General features: G+C 41.8%; 1 protein-coding gene and 1 long non-coding RNA gene across 2 annotated transcripts in view; one reads left to right on the top strand and one right to left on the bottom strand.

Moving 5' to 3' along the window:
- MED13L (mediator complex subunit 13L) overlaps positions 1–22,215 on the top strand; it is a 189,757-nt gene that overhangs the window by 14,390 nt on the left and 153,152 nt on the right. Inside the window, exon 2 of the mRNA XM_065033853.1 lies at positions 4,644–4,881. Coding sequence (XP_064889925.1) covers positions 4,644–4,881 — 238 coding nt within the window. The remainder of the gene's footprint in view (positions 1–4,643; positions 4,882–22,215) is intronic.
- LOC135575648 (uncharacterized) overlaps positions 1–22,215 on the bottom strand; it is a 270,723-nt gene that overhangs the window by 169,256 nt on the left and 79,252 nt on the right. The gene's annotated exons all lie outside the window — the stretch shown is intronic.

The following is a 22,215-nucleotide window of genomic DNA, read 5'->3' as shown; positions in this document are numbered from 1 at the left end:
GCCTATTTCTTGGGTGTGTTTGGGTGCCTACATGGAATTTTGGGTTTGAATGCACTTTTCTACCCTGAGAGCTGCTTTTGGATGCATCAGGAACAGATCTTTTTGTGCCATGGGAATGTTACTGTAAAATGTTGAATGTTAGTGAGGATTTAGGATATTACTGTTAGACACAGATCTGGTTTCTCTGTCTCCTCACAGGCTTGGCTCAGTGCATTTAGAACAGGCGCCTTATAAACGCTTTATTCTGTGTCCAATTGCAGTTAATTGAATTTAGAAAGAAAACATCTTAAAAAGCCCCTCTTATCTGGGAAGTTGAACCTTTCACGGCACAGTCCTCCAAAACACGTGTTCCTTTACAAACCAAAGCACAAAGTCTCTTGCGTAATACTTGACTTTCTAATGTTGTTGGTTAAAAGTAAGTATTTTTAAGTTCTGTTTTTGTCAGGCTTTTTAGTGTTAAGAATATTATAGCAACCATAATAAGCCAAGACTATGCATTTGGGAAAAGATGCAAGAAACACAATAGATTACATCACCTGGCAAGACTTTATGCTTTGTTCTGTGTTCATTTCTAACCAGTTGTGAGTAAAACAGCTTGTTCACAGTTGTGTCCTCAGGTTGGCAGCCCTGGTTTCTATCTCGGTGAGTGCCCCAGGCTGCGTTACAACCAGCAATCTGACTCCAACAAGCAGCTCTGCCCTCCCTGACCTGCTCTGCTGTCCCCTCTCTTACCGGTACAAGCATCTCTGTGGCTATTTAATGGACCAGGTATCTGAGTAGAGAAAAAAAAACCCCAGCATTCAATATAATGCTTGTGTTTTTCAGTCATTTCACCCCAGTGTGACTATGTGAACAGCAGCCTGGCCGTACAGCGGCACTGGAGGTGAAGTGTGGAGCAGATGATGATGCGGGGAAGGCCAGCCAGTCCGGGGCTGCTTTTGGCACCAGTGCTTGCTTGTGTTGGTTTAAGGTGTACGTTACCAACAGTCTGTGAGCAGTGTGATGTTGTGTTTTATCTGATTGGAGCTGTCAGTGAAAGGGGAGATCCCACTCCACAGCTCCCAGCCGCACGGTCTCACTCCTGCTCCACTGCTGGTGAATCTGTGGCTGCAGGGTAAGCTGTCAGTGTGCTGATCTGATAAACATCCTTCTTTCTTCTTTGTTTCTCATCTTTAAATTGGCGAACTGATTCCGTTCACCCGACGATTGCACAATCACAAGATGCGCTGTCAGATGGGGAGGTGGCCGGGGATGAGGAGGAGGCTGCTGTCTTGGGAGCAGCGTGCGTTCACTGCTGGGGAAGCAGAAATGAAACCATGTTTAGTTCTTTAATACCATCACCAGAACCACAAGCCGTAGGCTGTCTTGGCTGTAAAAACCCTCCTGCAGATGGAGGACTTTTACAACTCGTGATTTTTTTTGTTTAAATAAATCAATTAAAAAAACCTCTGGGGGGATTCAGATATTCCCCCTATAGTGTGTTAAATACTTCACATAAAACATCTGTAGAAACATAGAATATAGGTAGCTGTTCCTGGTGCAACCTTCTCTTATGTGGTACTTCTGGATTCAGACCTTTTGAATTCAGTTTTAATTAGCAGGGCAAAAATCTGGTTCTCAGGGATTAGTATTGGTGCTTACCTATTAAGAATTTAAACAGAAACAGACATCTAACTAAATGCACTGAATTGCATCTCTGCAACTGCCACTGGGAAATGATGTGTGAGATCTCATTTTATGGTGCTGCCAAGTCCAAAACCCCCAGCACTTGTTTCTTCCTTTTCTTGGGAGTCGTTTTCTGTGTAGGTGGTCACTGGTGATCCCTCACTGTCTGTAGAATGAGACACTCCAGAAGTTGGTTCGTATAGAATTAAATTGGCTGCAGCTCTTGCTGGTTTCTCTCTGCTTTTCTTGATGGTGTTTCTTCTGTTGTAGGGATGGGATGTTGTGGGTTGATTCCTCTGAGCTGAGGTTCCAGCTCATCTCCAGCTGCCGCTGTGCTGATGGACTGAGTGGTGCTCTGGACGAACCTTTTGTGTTCGACTGGGTTTTTTGGTTCTTTGTTTTTGCCATCCTCCTATTCCATGTTGGTTGTGACTTACCAGTGGATAATAACAAGCATTTACAGTTTTTTCCTAGATTGCCTATGCTGGCACTGATCTTTGCTGTTTTGTGACCTGGAGTCATATTCATTATACTATTTCAGAAACTCTGTGCATTCCTTTTCCAGCCTATAGAGATCTGTGTAGAACAGATGTAGATATTTTAGAGAGGCGTGTGTAAGTACTTTCTTTTAGAGTATTAAGTAATGCGTGAGATATTCCAGTGCTGCACAGCACCCTACTGTGAATAATCTTTGTCCTTCCCTTTTGCCTCTTCCTCCTGTGCTCCCATGTTCTCACCGAGCCAAGAACATGCTGTGTGTGCTCTGCATCTCAGCCACTCTTGACTGTCCTTTCCCATTTGCTTTTCCATGGTTCCCCAACACTTTGAGTGCATGATCAGCATTTCTGCCTGAGTGCAAAAGCAGAGGCACTGGCTGTAGATAGTCTGCAGCAGGGATAATGCAGTTCTGGCTGTGATTTCACCACCATCGGTACCCTGGTGACGTGATACAGCGTTGCTTCTGCAACTGGTGGTCTAGGGGCATGCAAAAAATAAAGTCAGTTTTACTGCTTTTCAGTGTCTGGTCAGATTTTTCGCTTTCCCGGGGAAGGTCAGCCACTGTATTCCTGTGGAACCGCTGAGGCCTCTTCAGAGAAAATTAAATAGGCAACCTGGGTAATCAGGGTTTGGGGAAATAGTCCTTGAGACATAGTCTCAGGAGCTTTGCTTGTGGGCTAGAATCCTGCAGTGCTGGGCAATATACAGGCAGAAGGATGTGAAACTGGTTTAGAGGATGTATATGTGTATATATGAGGGAAGAAATACAAGTAGTTTTGGCTTATGTTGGTACGATGAGCATCACCTTCAGCTCCACAGCAGTTGTCTTGGACAAGCTACAGCCGCCTTCCAGCTGTTGTGGTGAAGGAAAGTAAATTTTCAGGTTTAAACTTCTAAATGAGCTAAGTTTGTGGACTTGAAAAGGGAGATCCTTTTCTATGTGACATGTGTGGGTTTGGGAGGAGCAGGGTAGGCCAGTAGGTTAGATGTCCTTGTGCAGATGATGAAAACGGGAAGGTGCAGGTCTTTTGTTGTCTTTAGGAGTAAAAATTCACCCGTTTTCCTGTTGATATTTCCTATATGTACTATGCAAAGAAAGGAAAAACAAGTTGACTGTTTAGATACAGCTTAGTTAACTACTAGGAGGGGTGCAGGGGGCACTCCCACAGCCGGTGTTTCCACTGCGGTGTCTTTGCTCTTCTCCCCAGCAATGACTCTTGTTAAAGACACAGCTGCTGTATTTTGAGTTCTTGCAGCTCCTTGTGCAGAGCAGCCGGCTTTTCTTGTAGGGCCACTTAGAGCCGAGCTGTTTCTGAGCAGCAAAGTGAAGGTGCGAATACTGTAAATGAAGCGGTAGAGGGAAGTAACGGCAGTGAGAATGTGGGAACACGGGTTAGAAACTAGAATACAAGCCCACTGCGAACACGGAGTGGATACATTCCGCTGTTTTGTGTGATAATGATAGCGCTAGCTAGACTGGAGTCACACCACTATTACCCTTGTGGCCTGGGCAGCTCCTGGAGCGATGGAGAGAAAGGAACGGGCAACGACAGTGACAAACTGGGGCCGGAGGGGAGAGGAGGAGTGTGATGGGGAGGGTAATAAAGTAGATACAAAGGTGGCAATTGCAAAAGAAACCGAATGTGACATCTGTATCTGCTATTAAAGGTGAAAGGAAAAAACAAATGAGAACTTGTGTGGGTGACGTGGTTCCAGCTGCCAGCTCTCTCGTGGTTTGAGTGCTTTGGTGGCTTTTTCCCTGGCCGTTGTTGACTCGCTGTGCAGTGGGACACCTGCACTCCTTCAGACTTTTAAACCTGTATAGAAGAAAATCTTTCCCAAAATTCTGAGTAGCCATTTTCCTCTTCTTTTTCTTTCTCCTTGGTAGTTAATAAGAAAATTCTGTCTGGTCCAGAGGCAGTAAATGGCAACTTTCCTTACTCTCTTCATTTGAGCAAAGTAAAAATAAAAAGCAGGTGTGGTAAACCTGTAACATCACAATATGAAACTGTATTTCACCAGTTTCAGCAAGTCAGTTGTTTGTTTTCTTACATCCTTTAGCAGTTCCTGTTTGTGACTTTCAAGCGGTCGGATTCTGGGCTGACACTGAACCCCCTTGAGCAGCATGTGGGGAACGGGCCTTATTCCCTCTGCCCCTTTGGGTTGTTTTCCTTCTAATTTGTAAGACCACAATAAGGTAACAATAAGGTTAAAGATGAATGGATCTGTTGGAAATGAGTCAAGTTGTGGTGGAAAACCTGAAAGCAGGGCTAAGCCAGGTTTATTCAGTACTGTTCATAACATTTTTGTTTTTCCTTGAAGGGGAAAACAGGAAAATACGGGAGTAGGAGGAGTTTTTAACTTTGCTTAGAGCTAAATTATAGGAATTCAACAATGATAATGAAATGAGCCAGTACTATGAATGAAACTAAACTTTGAAGTAGTGTTTTAAGAGCTTTTTTCTTTTTCCATCCCCACAGGCCGAACTCACAGGCATCAAATGGCGTAGATACAATTTTGAAGGTCATGGGGACTGTGGCCCTATCATTTCAGCCCCAGCGCAGGATGATCCGATCCTGCTCAGCTTCATCCGCTGCTTGCAGGCCAATCTGCTCTGTGTGTGGCGCCGGGACGTCAAACCGGATTGTAAGGAACTGTGGATATTCTGGTGGGGAGATGAACCAAATCTCGTCGATGTGATACACCGTGAACTGCACAGTAAGTTACTCTCTTTCCTTGTTTCTTGATTTGTTTTTTGCAGTGAAAAATGATCATTAAGGTCATTAAAGGCTTTAACTTGCTACCATACTGCAGTTTTGTCACAATTAGTATTTTAAGACCTAAAACCATAAAAAAACCCCACCTTGTAGATTTGATTTCTCTGCTGCAAGTGATCCACAGATAACAAAAATGAAGCTTGAAATGAACTTAGGAGATCTACATCTAGCATCATTACTTAGATTTTTCTGATATCTCAGATGCATTGGAAAAGAGAGTAAATTCTAGTTCAAAGGATGATAATAAAAAAATAAACCCTGGCATAAAATAATAGTTGATGGAACAAAACACGTATGCTATAGAGTCAGGTAAACTCCATGGCACCTCGGGTAACTCTGCAAGGTCAGAACTTGCCACGTTGATCACACTACAGGATTTGGGCACAAATGGAGGCAAGTTACAACACGTGGATGTAATGAAAGGAAGGGGAAGGTAGGGCAAAGGTGACAATGATACGTGTATGTGACTGTAAATTTTATTCAACTTGGGTTATCCTCAGTGTCTCCAGAATGTGTGGCCTTAAAACAACAGAACAAAACTGACTTTATCAGGTGTTTTATTTGAGTCAATTTTTACCTCTAGTTTTACCTATCGTGTCTTGGATGAAAACAAGTGAAGTTTATCAATTCTAGAATAATTTAAAAAGTCCTGGACTAATACTAAAAAATCCCAGACCAATAATAAGGATCTGTTCCTTATTTTTTGCAATACATTTTCATCCTGGTAGCCTCTAGAACTTCTAGTTACTTCCTGATAAAATTTAAATGCCAGTCCAGATATATAGGATATTGCATTTGTCAAGCGTGCTTTAGTTGTCCTTTAGCTCCCCGCTTCTACCCTACACTATTTTGGTCCTGGGTTATGGTATGTTCATTTGCTTGCTTGTTATCTTGTTCTAATCACTTATCTTCAGACCACTGATTTGGTAATACAGCCTGTGAAATCACAGATATGAAACGCGGTGTATCTTTAGGCGTATTTTGTGTAGGTAGCTCTGTGCTCATGTATAATTGAAGAGATGGCTCACAAGTGCCACACCAAACCGTTCCAGTGACGTTAATTTTTTATGAGGCACCTGTTTTGAATGAAGGCCTGGCTAATATTTCTACTTACCCAGGAAACCTTTAATAATATATGCTTTTCTCTTGGTGAAATATTGTTTATTTAATATTTCAAATGCAAGACTTAAGCATCTTTTTATTTGAGGGGAGTCACAGGTGACAGCTTCTGTTTTAAATTGACGTAGCTTGTTTATAACTAACATCTTGGTTACAACAACATAACGCCACTTCCAGTGATCATGGTATGGTGAAACCTTTAAATAGATGAATAGTTGAACCTGCTCGAGTATAGTATGGACCAGAGTACAGCAAACAGAGAACAGCATCGCTTTGACACATCTTTTTTGCCTGGTCTGAAATTTTATGAAGTAAAACTCATGTATAGGAATGAATTACATGGTAGTTGAAAGAAGAAGAAATTTGCTGTTGCTGTCAGGATCTTACAGGAATTTGGGGAGTTATCTCCTCTTCTGCTCTCTTCCACTTTGTAATGTGTGTAAATTATGTAACCGTAGGTTTACTTGTTCTGTGTCAAAAGCACATTGAAATGCTTGTAATGACTTATCAGATAATAGTTGAAAGCGATGTAAATTGTAAGCGTTACAAATTTCACTGCTGATAGGGCCGCCTTGCTGTCTTCAGTAGTTTACTTTTTGAGTTCAAACATCAGTATTGACTAAATATTGAACATCAGATTTGCCATGAATGAGGCCTTTATGTACATTGATTCCTTGAAATACGACAAAGGACATTGCGTTCAGTGTTTCACGCAGCAGGAAGGCAGAAAAAGCAGGGTTATTTTGCTGTTTATTGCAGAAATATTTGAGAGCTGAAATTAGGACTTTTTCTGTTCTTATGTCCACATGCAATAAGTTGCGGAAGCGCAGTGGTGGTAACTGAGGTTCAGTATAACCTGGTCATGGAATGAGCTGCGTTGGCTTCAAATCCTGTTGGTAGGGGCTGGATTGTGGCTGAGGTTGGTAACTTGCAGTTCCATGACCAGAGCTGTGGTTTGGTGTTTGAACCCCTATATTTAGGAGCACAAGTCCTGGAAATCTAATGCTGCAAAGTGGGAGACAAGAGTCTGTCCAGAACATTTTCTGCTTTATGGCTCCTGTATGTTGAGATGTAGGAACTTGAGGAAATAACGGCTGTTAATGTGATCATGAATTCTTACCAAGGATGAAGTTGCTCAAAGTGTTTTGATTTTTTTTTTCCCCACCTACGACTTGTTGTTTAAAAGTGAAATTTTCATTAGGGTAATAAAAAGACTTCAATTTAAGCCTTTAGATTTTATTAATTCCATTCTAAATTAGAATTATTGATTTTTTCAGAGTCACTCAAATAATTTGTGTGACATTTAGTACTTTGGTTAACCAAATGAAGTCCAGTACTGAGGCTGTTCATTCAGAACCACTCTGTCCAGTGTTGCATATGAACTGTGTGGCTTGCCTTATCTTTAGAGCATTCAAGGGAGTTGATTTTGGAAACAATAATTTGTGTTTAACAAGAAAATTTCCGGTAGTCGTGGGGAAAACAACTCAGTAGTTCTAAACTACTGAGAGCAGTTGTTTATGTAGTAGCTTTCCAAAACTGTGTTGATAATGAAATGCTGTCATGGGAGATCAAGTAAAAACAATTATTTGTAGAGCAGCTCTAGATCAGTTAAATACTTGGCTTAGCTAGACAGCTGTGCCTTTCATAGGTGTGTCTTTTGTACATACTCCTACGTTTCTATCTCCTGCCAGGCTCGGCTGTTGTGTTCTGGGTTTTATTATGATTGGATTTTAATTTGAAGAAAGGCAGAAGATCTTTATTTGGTCCCAAGTGAGAAAAGCTCATTGGTGCGGGCCCACCGAATGGCAGAAACGAATGGAGTGGTTTTTACAAGTTTGAACGAGTTTGGCGTGTTCTGGTTGTGGAAGTTGTGTTTTCTGAAGGCTAAATGCTATTTAACGATAGCACTGCCTGGAGAGGTTTGACAAGTGTTACAGCTGCTGTACTTTTTCCCATAGAAATATTTTGTTGTGAATTCTGCAGGAGAACCAGAACGGAGGGAGGTTTTCTCTCTGTTGGCAGGGTTTCTGACAGGGAAGCTGGAGATTTGCAAGTTGCAGTGATCTCATTTGCATTTGGTGACCAAATACCATCTGGAGCACCACAGAGAATTTATACTTGACTCTTGCTTTTGGTTGGTTTTGTATTCTTTTTCTCCTATCCCAGACTTGTACCTTGTGCGTTCCATGTAGATTATAAGGAGGTGATACCTGTTCCTTAGTTGCTGCCTTTGCTTTTGCAGGGAATACCTACATCTGACCTTTCAAACAATGTTTTGCCTGATGGTTTTGTCTCTGAAGTTGTAATCTGCACATGGAGTTTATGGATAGATTCAGCTTAGTCTGTTGCATCTGTGATACTTGAATTATTGGGAATATTGCAGGGGTTAATCATGCAAGGACTAATGTGTGTGTCGCTACCAAGAACACAGTTGTGGTGACTGAAGGTGCCCTGAAGTGGACTTGGGAGGTTGGCAGAATGTCAGACGGTATCTCCAAAACGGATGAGATTCTGGCCATTTGATAGAAAGATGCAGTTTTTTTCAAGAACTATCAACCTAATAGCTCGTTTGCCTCAAAATTCTGATTCTGGGGTTGCCGCCACATGTATTGAAGCTATGAAAACGAGACAAACCAATATGAGGAAGGGGACAGACGGGCGTATGGGGCTTCTCACCCAGCTGGTACTGTTGGCCGGAGCAACGCGTGGCACAGAAGTGAAACCCTCTATTGTGACATGTGCTTTCTCATACACTTTCAAAATAGAAGCTTAACAGCGCAAAGCTCGTGGAGCGAAAAATAAAACTTGAGTGTTTTGCTACTCTTGGGGCAGTCATCATTGAAGTGCTGGTAAAGTCACAGTTAACTCTTGACTTGTTCTTGCTTAAGTCACTTAAAGATGTTTTCCCCTTAGATCAGACTGAGGGTTCTTCCCCTGGAACCTATTTGTTGTAGGGGCAGGGACTTGCGAAGGAAAGGTGGTACATATAGAATGTTAGCATTTTTCTCTAGGTTGAATTCTTTTGAGGCAAAACCTTTGTTTTTTCAGCTTGTCTGGAAATTGCCCCCGATCCGTTAATTGCTGGAAGCGCTTCCCATGAAACAGAAGCTAATAATCCTTGTACTATACTGGGTGTAGAACACCAGGATTTTGATGGAAACTCTTATGAAGCACAGATTAATTAATTAGGTAAATCTTTCCTGAAAGATAATTGTTCAGGATATTCACAGCTTGGGAGGCTTAAACTTGATCAACGACAGGAAAAACACGGAGCTTCAGTCCATTCCTGTTTATGAATTCTTGGCGTATCGGGCTGACGCAGTTGTAATCCGCGTGTGCTGATTAATGTTGAGAGGCAAAAATGTTAATTGTGGGAAGGACTTTTTGTAGGGCGTCCACGTTAGACCATATAGTCAGTCACGTTTTCAAGGATGTTTCCTGGGAAGAATCACTCACCAGAGTTCAGTTTAGGTGTTTTTATTACAGGTAGGTAGGGTTCTGGATGCTCGCTTAGTAAATTGCAGATTTTGAAGTTTATTTTATCAGTTAAGTCTTCTAAATGAAGTAAATGCTCAGCCTACAGATGTGAAGTAGGTGGTGCTTTTCAGTATTTATAAGGGTTTAAAGAGAAAGAATGGAAAACTTGAATTTTGAGTGTTTTTTCCTTGTGCCCTTCACTTTCCGTTTCCATTTCCAATAGTCTATTTAAGGTCCTTTAAAGGTGCCATGCTTGGTTTCCCGTAGCTGTAAGCAATAGGGAACTCTTTCGAGAGATATGGAATGTGTTCATAGCTGCTGTGCGGTGAGATGTTAATTATTGAACGAGAAGATGTTCCTGTCCGTTGAAACGTATTTAAGTGTATGAAGCGATGGGTAAAATCAAGAACAAGCAGGTCTTCCTGTGCAATGGGGATGCAAATGAATAGCACTGCTTTTAATGAAAGTGCTCTTACATCTCTCATTCTGTTATAAGATGAAGAAAGGGGGAAAGAAGGGAGTGCCTTGCTGCCGAGATGGCTTTGTGTCTGGCTTTGATACCCTGTGAAATCACCACAGGGTTATCTCCTGGTGTCCTGCTTTGATAGGTGTAGTCGAAGGGGGCTCGACACGGACCGTGTGTCACAGCAGTTGGGTTTGTGTGCTCAGTATTGGATAGAATGACACCAGCTAATGGACGGAAAAGCAGTTTATGAACGAGGAGGAAAAGGAATCTCGCAGAAGCTGAACTGCAATATTTTTGAAGGCTTTCTATTTAAAAAGCTACAAATATCAAGCAGCCGAGTGGCACTTATTAATAATTTGAAGTGAAATCTGAAAATGCCTAATTGCCTGTTCTTGAGTTAAGAGTGGAATTAGCAAGTAGGTTCATATGACAGAAGACTTTAGTGGAATATTAAGTTACTGGAAAGTCTGTTCCTGGGTTGAAGACTTTCAATAAGATAAGTAATTTGCATTTTCTTAATTGCTTAGCATAGATTACTTCCAAAGACATGAAAACCGAGCTAAAGTTTCGCATTCTTTTGGAAAGAAGATAGGATCTGAAAGTGAAGTCATACTTTCTCAGCTTGCGGAATTGTTCTGTGACCCTTATATTTGACACTGTTAATTGGTGTCTGCTGATTGCCAGTCGAAGTTTAGCTTAGACAAAATAAACTTTTCCTTTCAAGGAGGCATATTAAATGAGGTTATTATGCCATCATTTGGGATTAAGGAATTGCTTCATGGGAAAATGCCAACTCCTTTGATACACACGGAGTTGACAAGAGCCTTATTGTGTCTGGGCAAGATGTCTTCATTTTATTTCATTTTCTTTTCACAATAAATATTCTTCCCACCACCTCAGCTTCTTCTCTCTTTCTGCTTTAAAATCAGTTGTGGTTATAGACAACAAGGCTGTGAGGTGTTTAAAAGAAAATTAAATAACCAAATCTGAGTCTCCCATTTGGAATCAGGTTGTTCTTACCTTTTCCTTAATGCTGCTTTTCTTCAGTGGTGTTTCTCTCCACGTTGACAGTGAATCTCAGAGCAGTGTCAAATGAATTCCTGTGGCATTCAGGAATTCATTATCAATTCCAGTCTTTCCACTTGTTACAGTCCGCAGTATCTAAGTCTAAAAGGTAACAAAAAATACCGAAATCTACCTAAGGGTCATATGTTTTTTAATTTTAATCTCCCAAGAATCAATATTTTTAATGTCTTCCTGTTTTGGAATGTGGAGGTTTTACTATTAATTGCAACAAATTACCTTCTGCAAATTGTTTGAAGGAAAGACCGATGGGAGATAAGAAATTCTCTATTGAATACCATACTTGTTCCTTTGAACCTTCCTGCTTTCAAAATACCAGCTTAGTTTAATTGAAGTAGTTGCAATGTTGAGTGATTAATCTTTAAGTTTTATTGGCCACATGGTAGTTATTGTTTTTCTGTTGTGTTTTTGTGGAAAAATGCCCTGGCGTTGGTTGTGAAACACGAACAGCTGTGTCCTGGGGTGTTTAATGGTTCTTTTGCAGAACTGTCTGGGCCAGACCAGACTTTGCAGCAAAACCGGCCGGGTTTAAGGGCAGAATTGCTGCTTTAAAGGTGACACTGCACAGAAAGTGCTGGAAATCCAAACCAAGATGATCACAGCCCAGAATCTTCTCAAACAAAAGCCAGAGTGAGGTTTTACTAATGAAGTGGAGAGAACGATTGGGTAAAATGTGCTTGGAATTAACAAGAGTGTTGCGACCAAACTGAAGTCCAACTTTTGAATGTAAATAAAATTGATGTGTTACCACAGGCAAGTCGGTGAACCATGTAATTAGTTTTTTTCCATGAAAAATGAGACTTTATGCTGCAGCTGCAGCAAAGCAGTACGTAAAGGATTTGTATTCTAGTTAGATGAAAATTAAACAATCATTAAAATATTGTATTTTTAAAAGTACTGCTGGGGGGGGAAATGAAAAAAATCCAATCAATACGATTTATTTTTCAGCAATGTGTTGGGCGATATCATCCACAGTAGTGGATGTTTTTTTTGCTTGAGGGAATAGTTTTTTTTCCAATGAAATGAACTCCGTTAACTGTGTGAAGCAAATCTAACTTGGCTTGCAGTGAAATCTGCATTAATAGAGCTCATTAGCGATGTTTGTATTTTCATGTTCGGAGTAATCCTGAGAACACAGAGTGAGCTCTAGTGGTGAATTTCATCCTCAAAACCAGATGAAATGCCACCTTCAAAAAAGAATAATAAAAAATTTGCATACAGTTGCATTTTGATAGTTCTGCTTGTTATCCTGCTCCTGCCACATGAGATCCTGAACTCCACCATCTCACGGTCGCTGCAGCCAAGGCAGCCCTCAACCTTTACCGCTTCAACCAGCCCCTCCTTGTTAGTGAGGATGAGGTCCAGCAGTGCACCTCTTCTAGTCGGCTCCTCCACCCTTTGCATCAGAAAGTTATCGTCAAGGCACTGCAGGAACCTCCTAGACTGGCTGGCTGGTCGAGCAGTCCTTCCAACAAACATCAGGGAAGTTCAAATCTCCCACCACAACCAGGGCCTGTGACTGTGAGGCTGCTCTCAGCTGTCTGTAGAGGCCTCTTCAACTTCCTCACCCTGATCTGGTGGCCTATAATAGATGCCCACAATAGTATCACCCTTGCCAGTCTGTCCCTTAACTTTCACCCATAGACTCTCAACTTGCTGGGGACAGCAGGGTGACCATGAGCCAGCACTGGGCCCTTGTGGCCAGGAAGGCCAATGGTACCTGGGGTGGGTTAGAAGGGGGTGGTCAGTAGGTCAGAGAGGTTCTGCTGCCCCTCTGCTCTGCCCTGGGGAGACCACACCTGGAATATTGTGTCCAGTTGTGGCCCCTCAGTTCCAGCAGGACAGGGAACTGCTGGAGAGAGTCCAGCGCAGCCACCAAGATGCTGAAGGGAGTGGAGCATCTCCCGTGTGAGGAAAGGCTGAGGGAGCTGGGGCTCTGGAGCTGGACAAGAGGAGACTGAGGGGGGACTCATTCCTGGGGATCAATATGGAAAGGGGGAGTGTCAGGAGGATGGAGCCAGGCTCTTCTGGTGACAACCAGTGATAGGACAAGGGGCAGTGGGTGCAAACTGGAACACAGGAGGTTCCACTTAAATCTGAGAAGAAACTTGTTTGGGGTGAGGGTGGCAGAGCCTGGCCCAGGCTGCCCAGGGGGGTTGTGGAGTCTCCTTCTGTGCAGACATTCCAACCCGCCTGGACACCTTCCTGTGTAACCTCATCTGGGTGTTCCTGCTCCATGGGGGGATTGCACTGGATGAGCTTTCCAGGGCCCTTCAACCCCTGACATTCTGGGATTCTGTGATAATGCCGTGTATAGAATCATCTGTGAACTTGCGGTGACGCGCACATGCTACTGGATTGCAAACAGAAAACATTGAAAAACGCTCTTCTAAAGTTATCGCTTTAGAGAGAAACTGCGGGTTATGTTTTCCATTACATAAAAGTTACTTCCTTTATTTTAATGCTCCTATTAAAGGTTATAAATCTGGATACAAAAGCCTTATACCCCAATTCTGAGACTAGTTTCATTTTAAGTGGACTTAATTATACATGTGCACTCACTTATCCAAGGATTTGACAGTAATCTGTATTACAAGTAGATTGGCTACCAAGAAACTTTTACATGTGGCAGTTTAGAATGAGATTTGATGGATGGTTCAGTGTGGCAGTGACGGGCCATGAAATTTAAGAAGCAATATGGTACAGTGAGAATGAAGGGTTTGGAACATGAAGTCTGTTTCCTAATGTTTATTTGAAACTACAGGGCATGTTGAGGTTCTAATATGTCATTTCCAAAGCGGCATGCCATATATAAGCAAACAAAAGATATTCTTGCATAGAATTAAGCAGCAATTGAAAATAACTGAGCTGTAGGATGTAGAATAGCTGAAGGATGAGGTTGAATTCCTACCTTTTGGCCCATGGGAATTGTGGGTTTCAGCAGGAAAAGAAAAGTGTGGAGTTTTGCTGTTAATTAATTATTAGTTCCTTGCTTAAAAATCCCAAAAAACAGTGCGCTGCAGTCACTCTTGTAATGAGAACTAGAACTTGAGCTTCCAGTGAAACAGTGTTAAATTGATTTTTTCAATCCTTAACATTGAAGTAGTTTGGAGGAAAAATATACCGCAGGGGCCGGGCACACACAGAACCCCTTTGGCATCCTTGGTGATCTAAACCGCGCTTTAAAGCTTTTCTTGTTCAACCTGGGATGAAGGCACCTGTGCTCGGTGTGACCTACATCAGAAAATTGACCGTTGCCTTCCCCTTGGTCATGAAAATGTGCTTCAGTTTTCCTTGGATTCCCCAAGTTCAGGTCCAGGCGGGTGCAGACAAGTCACTGCTTCGGAATAGTCAGTAGGACAAAGGGGTCAAATGGAAATGCTACAGAATTTGTATAGGGAATTGATGGGCGGGTAGGAATAAACCAGGCAAAGCACCTCAAACTTCTGGAGAAATTTGAGTGCAAAATTCCGATATTAAGGAGTGTATGTTAATAAGCTTGGTCTCAGGAGGGTGAATAGAAGGTGGCAGGTGTGGCAGTTTTCAAGCAGATCTCCAAGAAATAAATCTCTGTTTTTATGTTTTTAAGAAAACATGTCTTTCTAATTCAGCTTGTTCCGTGACATTCTAGTTGCTCTGTCTTTCTGAAACATAAGTAATACCTTTTTTACAGCCAAAGGAAGCTTCAAATCATAGGTGATCAAAGTGTCATCATACAGTGGGTTTTTTTCCTTGAATGGCTTCAGGAATTTCATATGTATTGTTTAATGCTCTCTAAAGAAATGGGAAGTATGAAAATTCTTGTTGTGTCTGCAGGGGGAACAGGAGGGTTTAGAGTCATATATTTATGGCTCTGGAGAGCTGCTTAATCAGATGGGGAATGGAAGTTAAATCTCTTGGCCCCTTCTGAGTTCAAGCAAATGTATCCTATGCAATATTTTGCAGTATATGTAAAAAAAAATATCACTGAAATCTGTTCTCTAAGGCGCATGGGGGAAGCGTATGGAGTTTTGTCCCCCCGTAATTTTGTCTTTTTGTTTCCCCTGTATTAAAAAGATGCAATTTCTGTTAATATGGTGATAAGGGGTGTGATTGTAAAGCAGGGATGGATTTTTTTACTTGATCAGTGTTCTCTGCTCTGGTTAAGCTGTGGATATGATGTTGGGCTGGGCTGGAACGATGGAAGGCTTGACTGAAACCTCTGCATTTCTCAGGGATGCTTCCGAACGTGCCTGGGAATTCTGCCGCACCAAAGGCTGCTGATCAGGAAGAACATGCATTTCTGACAAAAGTTGCGTAGGTTCACTTCAATGTGCAATTGGCTTATTGAAAGATACCATTTTGGTTTTGTTTTGCACTAGCATTATATTCTGAATAACTTAAAAATAACGGTTTCTGTTGCTGTTCTTAGCAGCTCTCAGTTGTTAGTCCAATTCTGATTTTCTTTTAAAAGCAGAGTAAGATTTTTCACTGATGCAAAAGAAATAGATGCAGCTCATCCAACATCTGGAAAGCAAAGGTGGTTACTTTTGCCTTGTTTGTTTTGGTAATAAGTGGAAGGAATACATATGCCGCAGCTTTTTAACTGATTATATGCACAGTTATCTCCTTTTCATGGTCACTTTAGAACAAATGAAAAAAATGGAAGCGACTGATAGACTCCTGCCTCCTGAGAAAAGGAACTGAACTTCAGTTTTAAGCCTGACAAGTAATTTACACCTCTGTGCCGCTTCCCCTTTGTGCTGTGCGCTGCGGGGACGTCGCCGGCTCAGGCTGCACAGACTCGGGGCTCGAGTTGATACCCAGAAGGGTTTGACAGTCCAAGCGGAGGAGTTCTCACTCCTCTGGTTCCTTTCCCATTCTTTGGGAAATAATTTGTTCAGGAGCTAATAAACAGAGGAGGTAGAGCTGAGAGTAATAAACAGCAAAGTGTTTCAGAGCTCTCTCTGGAGAGACTTTGTACCTGGAGAAGCTCTCCACTGAAATGTGTAACTTCCAGACAGGTACTCGCTGTCCCAGATGTCTGTAGAATTATTGCTCAGCTCCCCATATTGCCTTTTTCTTAAACTAAACCAGATTGCAGCAGGCATTATTTTATTATTATTTCTTTTGCTGTAAACCACAGTTAAGGCCTGGGAAGTGGGAAGGAAAAGATTTTGCCTGTGAAACTGTCACAGCTTAGTTTCCGAAGAAATAACTCTGGTACTCAAATTGCTACTGTGTCTGTTTTTGGTGTGTGGGTTCCTGCCAGGCCTTGGCCTCAAAGTTTCTCAGCCCGAAAATATAAGTGGTGAGCAAACCCTACACATGAGCGCTGTGTGGTGTGTGTTGAATGTTGTGCCACAGAGAGATGCTCGGCAGGAGCGGAATAACAAGCAGAATTGCAACCCTGGATTCAGCAGGGCAAACTTTGGCCTTTTCAGGCAATTGCTGGGGGAAACCCCATGGACAAGGCTGCTTGAAGGTAAAGGGGCCCAAGATAGTTGGTCAGTGTTCAGGGACTGTTTCTAGCGGGCACAAGATCAGAGCATCCCGACACGTAGGAAGTCAAGGAAGTGAGCCAGGAGACCTGCGTGGCTAAACAGGAACTGCTGGGTGTGCTCAAGTGGAAGGGGAGAGTTTATAGACCATGGAAGGAGGGGCTGGCCACTTGGGGAGGATATAAGGCTGTTGTCAGAGGGTGTAGGGACACAACTAGGAAAGCTAAGGCCTCCTTAGAGTTAAACCTGGCGAGAGGGGTCAAAGACAACAGGAAAAGCTTTTCCCAATACGTGGCAGAATTGAATGGGAATCTGCTTGAGTTCAGCTTTCAGTTCTCTCAGTGGTTTTACAATTATTTTACTTATTTATTTATTCCTCAGTAGTAAACCAGCAGACCCGTTATGTATCCTCTTGGAAAGATGTTTGTTTGCTTTTCTTTCTTTCTCCAGTAACTGAGTACAGTTTATGTTTTGTCTGTTAACACTGGCCGGGAATTAAGAATAAGTTTCTGAACTCAAAACTGGCAAAATACAGAATCTGTAGGAGGCCCATGCCAGATATATTAAACACCAACCCCAAACCAAAACAACAAAGAAACCTGTGGCAAAACCCTCTCTGTTTTTAAGAAGTAGGATCTCGAGCTTTAACACTTTCTATCTCTGTTGCCCTCCTGCTTGTGTTCCTCCACCCTTCCCACATATCAGAAGCAGTGACCGACTTAGTATTTTCATCTGAATTTAATGGCTTAGTTTAATTGACATGTAATCACTTTGCTGAAGAAGTAGAGACCTTGGATTACTCATACATTGGAAAATCTATGGTAGCTATTCATTATTAAAGATACCACTTTATCCAGCTGAGTGGTATGTACAAGAAACATGCTGCTGATTTAGCTGAAATAACAGGGATGTGGAAGGAGCTGCTGGCTGATAAGGCTGCGTGATTCATTATGGTCTCCGTTCAGAATCTTCTATTGCTCAAACTGCTGAGCTCTGGAGTTTTGTACTCTCATTTGTCTTTGTTTTAATGGGATTAAGTAATTATGTGTGCATTTTCGTTCAACTAACTAGCCCGATAAAAGCATGCAAAACTGAATAGCCTATAAATTGTCAGCTCTTCTGCTCTAGAAAAAAAGTGCTTTGATTGCACTGCAGTTTTTAGATCTCGGTGCATATATTTAGATGACCTATTGAGGTGAGCAAGACTATAGAAGTCGTTTATGTAACTAATGGGCTGCGAGTCTCCCCTGGGGAATGTGGTTGGGGGAAAGCAGATCTCAGCCTGCGCTACAGGGATTGGAACAGAACAATCTGCAGCGTTTTACAGCAGAAATAACAGATACGTAACCGAAGGCAGGGTCTTAAGTGACTCTTCTCCCCAACAGCGGAATAACTTCATTTGTCTTGATCGTATTTGGTATTGACATTTAAACTTTGGCTGTATTGATATGAGTTTCAAATCTTGCTCCTGCTTTGCCAAGTCTCTGCAACAGAAGAGTTTCCTGAGTTTTTTGTTAGCTTGATACCCATCTGGGTTTGCAAGTATTAACTGCTAGACATGTATTGTGGCATGAAATGGGGAGCATTTGTATTTAATGGAATTGTCAGGTGTTTGGTATGTGATAACATCAACCCATTTAATTCTTTTTCACAACTTTACGCTTTCTATGTGGTGTGTTTATACATTGAATTTTAGCTGTGTTAATTCAAATTAAGTCTTGTTTGAGAGTTCGTGTAATCACTTTCATAAGTGGTTATGTTTGCTTCCTGCTTCTTGTTTATTATACATGGTCTGGGGAAGTAAAGGTTTTCATGTATTCAGAATGATAGGCAATAGTAACTATGCAATAGTCTTCACCATTTGTTTTTAAGTGATCTGCATATAAGACAACTTTTGTACCACTATGCTGTTTCATAATTTCATGCCAGAACAAACTTAGTCCAGATGTGTCGGAGCTATAGTTTCCCGTTCTCTTCTGGCTGAAGTGATGTTGTCAGCACATCCACTGCTGCTTTGCTGGAGTGTGCAGCTCACCCTGCACAACGCAGCTTCTGAGTTTTGTGGAATTGTGACTCCTTACTCCCAGGTAGCCATTTAAATTAACCTGGTATGAGGAATAACGAATGACTGTGTCCTAAGGATTATTTTTCTTGTCTGTACGGCTTGTCACTGTGATTGTACCAGCATTGTGCAAACGAAACAGTAACTTGTAGAACTAATGCTAGATATGGAGAGCCTTCCCAACATCTGGGTTTATTTTGTAGTCTGTGGAGGAAAATAAACCAATTTGCTTTTTTTCGCCTGTAATAGAAATGGAGTTAGTTTGTATCCTGGTTTCCTAATGGAATGGACTCACTGCCTGAACATGGAATCTGTTGTATCTTTATACTAGATCTCACCTGACTATTTACAGTGGCTTGTAAGCTGTTCGCCAGGTTGCTGTAAGACTGGAAGATACCAGTAGTTACTCCTGCTTGGGGGTTTTTGCTGCGGAGCCGATAGAAAGTGGGAGCCGAGCCTGGGTTTGGATGGAGCTTTTTCCCCTTGCCACCCAATCCGTTCCCTCAGCACTTGAACCGGGGAGGTTTTCCGGGATGGGAGACTGAGGAGGAGCGAGTTCTGCCCCAGGATTGGCTTTATGTGCCGTGATAAAAAGTAGGCAATGCAAACGAGACATGAAAGTTAAGGCTTGCTTGCTTATCACTTCTCCTTGTCTTTCTGTGTTCTGATAGCAGGGGCAAGTTGGGAAAAGGAGAGCTGCTGTGGAATTGTTTAAACAAGAACAGATAGCCAGGATCCCTTTTGTTGCTCACGCTACTCCCAGCTAAGTGTTCATGCTAATTCTCATGTGATTGAGGCTCTTGGACGATGACAGAAAGACCTTAACAAAGTAATGCTTTGGGAAGATATCCCACTGGGTGCTTTTGGTGCCACATCTGGGATGAGATTGTACATTTAAAATAAGAGAAAAAAAGAAAAAGGAAAAAAAGAAAATGCAACCCTGAAATCCCATGAACTGGAACGTTTTAAAAGCCTTTGAACATATAGAGCTTGAAGAAAACTGAAGGAGTTAAGATATTTTGTATAAATATGTTAGAAAAGAATACCAAGTGCATTCAGAGTACAAAGACACAAGTTTTGTTTGCTATGGTTGTTGTCAATATGGACAGAAACACTTGGTATTGTCTCAGTCTGTCACTGTAACATGTTGAGCATTTGCGGTTGTAAATCTATCATATGTCAGAAATATGAGATTTTGCAACCAAATAAAAACATTCTGAAACTTTGGATTCACAAAACTTTACGCCATCTACCATAACTTTGGTTCTAGCTTCTGTTCAGTATTTTAGCTGGCTAATGTATAAAGGGAGTTTTCTAAAATGCGTGTACTGTGAAAATGTAGCTGTGTTTATGGAATTGTAGTTCATTTAACGGAAGTTTTGTGAAGATTTGCCCTGTGCAGTGTCCGTGTTAAGAGGGTGACACCCAGAAGCACTCGGGCACAGTCGCCTTCAGCAGAAATTACACCATCAGGTTTTTGTGAAAGCAGATGAGGTTTTTCAGAGGCAATATCTATGTTAGTGAGTAATTCACTGAGCTAAAAGCAGTTTGGTAGATCGAAGCCGTTGGGTTGAAGGTCCTGTAGGACACACTCTATGAAACTGGGGGGCTTGTTTGAGCTGGACCAGATGCCCTCACCTCACCATGGAGTGGTTTGAACAACAAACCTGCAGTCCAGGCCCTTTTGGGGGGTATTTTAGGATGCGTGTGGAACAGAGATCCTGGCTTTGTTGCTTTGCACATATAAGATAAACCGTAATCAGAGTTGCCCGGTATTTATGCTTCTCAAATGCTGCCGTGATAATTTGATTTGCTATTTGTCTCCAGGGGATTATTTTCCCTTGAGAGAGACACCGTTTGTTGTGACAACATGTATTTGTGTTTGAGTGTGTAAGAGATATGCTGCATCTTGGACTTTGTGTGTGAGTAAAGAAGGTCTGTTCAACATGTGTGCAATAAACCTGATGAACCCGGGACGTGCGGAATTGGTCGTGTACGTGTTACTGTGCTGGCTGCTGCAGGGGCGGCTTATGGGTGTCGCTTCTGTCCACCGCCAGATGGCTGGAACTTAGACACAAGTGTTGAAGGCCCTCATATCTCGGGCACAATTTCTAGATATGAAGAGAGAACGTGGCCACTGATGGGGGGTGGGTTGTTCCTTCGTGATGCCGTGTGTGCTCTCGGACCCTGAACATCAATATTGGGATGTATGGCAGGGATTGTCTGTGTTCCTGGCCCTTCTCTTGAGCTGTAATACCAACTATTCATCTCGTTTAAAGTCACTAAATATTTTAACATTTCATTAATATTAAATATTAAAAAAATGGATACCAGTACTGAATGTGAAGGGGCTTTTGAATATTATCTAGTCAATTGCAATAGAGTGGGGAAAAGACAACAATCCTTTACTACTGACTCTTGGATTTCTCTTCGGTTTAGTCCTGTAAGTAATGGATTAAAACTAAAACATCAGATGATATGATGTACATAGTTTAAATTGTTTTGCTATTATCATATTTACATTACTCTTTCCTTGTAATTTTGTTAGGCAAATTAAAGTCTTGTTAAATATTTGGGAAGAGAATTTTGCAATACGGTGATTAGTTCTTTGATTTTGACAGAAACAGTTAACAAATAGGAGCAAGCTCTGAGTGCTGCATTTCTGGCAAGTGCCGTCGGTACAGAGTGTACTGAACTGGAAATGTTGCAGAGTTAGCACAAAGCGGCTGATATAAAAAGCACGTTTTTGTTATAAACACTGCCTGCTTAACAGAGTTGTTGGGCTTGCAGAACAGCTTTGAACAGCGACTGTTGCTTTTGAGTAATATTAAATATTTGTCTTTTGGTGAATGTTGTCTTAGGAAAAATTGCTGCAGATAACAAGCCAGTCCTTTTGTTATGCAGTATAAGTGCAGTTAAACTTCCTTGGTTTTATCTAGATGGTTTCAGTTTAATTTATATGTTCTTGGGAGTTTATTCTTCTAGAAGTTTCGGTTTGTTTTTTTTTCTTCAAAAATAAGTGTTTGTACAGATGTTTTCTGGTTGAAAAATTAGCTGTGTTCTTGCTAAGCTGTGTCTTGTTTTCCTTCTGGCTTGGTACTGGCGCTTTAGTGTGTTTATTGCCGTGTTTCAATTGACCGGAGTCCCAACAGTGATGGCGAACATCAGCTTCAGAAAACATTTGCGGGAAGTATAAAGCAGCGCGAGTGTGGAAACCTTTCCAAGCTGAATCTGTACAAATGCTCTCTCGAGTTCCGCCCTGGGAACGACGGGCTCGTCGATTGATTTTCTGTGGCTCTCTTTTTAATATGAAACGCTCTGAACATATGGCATGCAAAGCGTCTCTAGGCGCGCTGTGTTTTGTGAATGATCTGGGGTGCATTAACTTATAACCAGGATCAACTGGCTTTTTTATTATACAGTGTGATTTGTATCCACTGAATTCTGGGCTTTATGTCACCGTTCCTTACTTGATCCCGCAGTGCCGATCTTTCTTCTTTCCAGCTGTCTCCGTAAACACAGTTGCTGGAGTGATGCTTTTTGGTGTACATTTGGAATTGTGGAGCAATAGGACGACAAAATGTTAAT

The sequence above is a fragment of the Columba livia genome, chromosome 17 (genome assembly GCF_036013475.1).
Source record: "Columba livia isolate bColLiv1 breed racing homer chromosome 17, bColLiv1.pat.W.v2, whole genome shotgun sequence".
Taxonomy (NCBI): domain Eukaryota; kingdom Metazoa; phylum Chordata; class Aves; order Columbiformes; family Columbidae; genus Columba; species Columba livia.
This window is presented reverse-complemented; position numbering and strand designations above follow the sequence as displayed.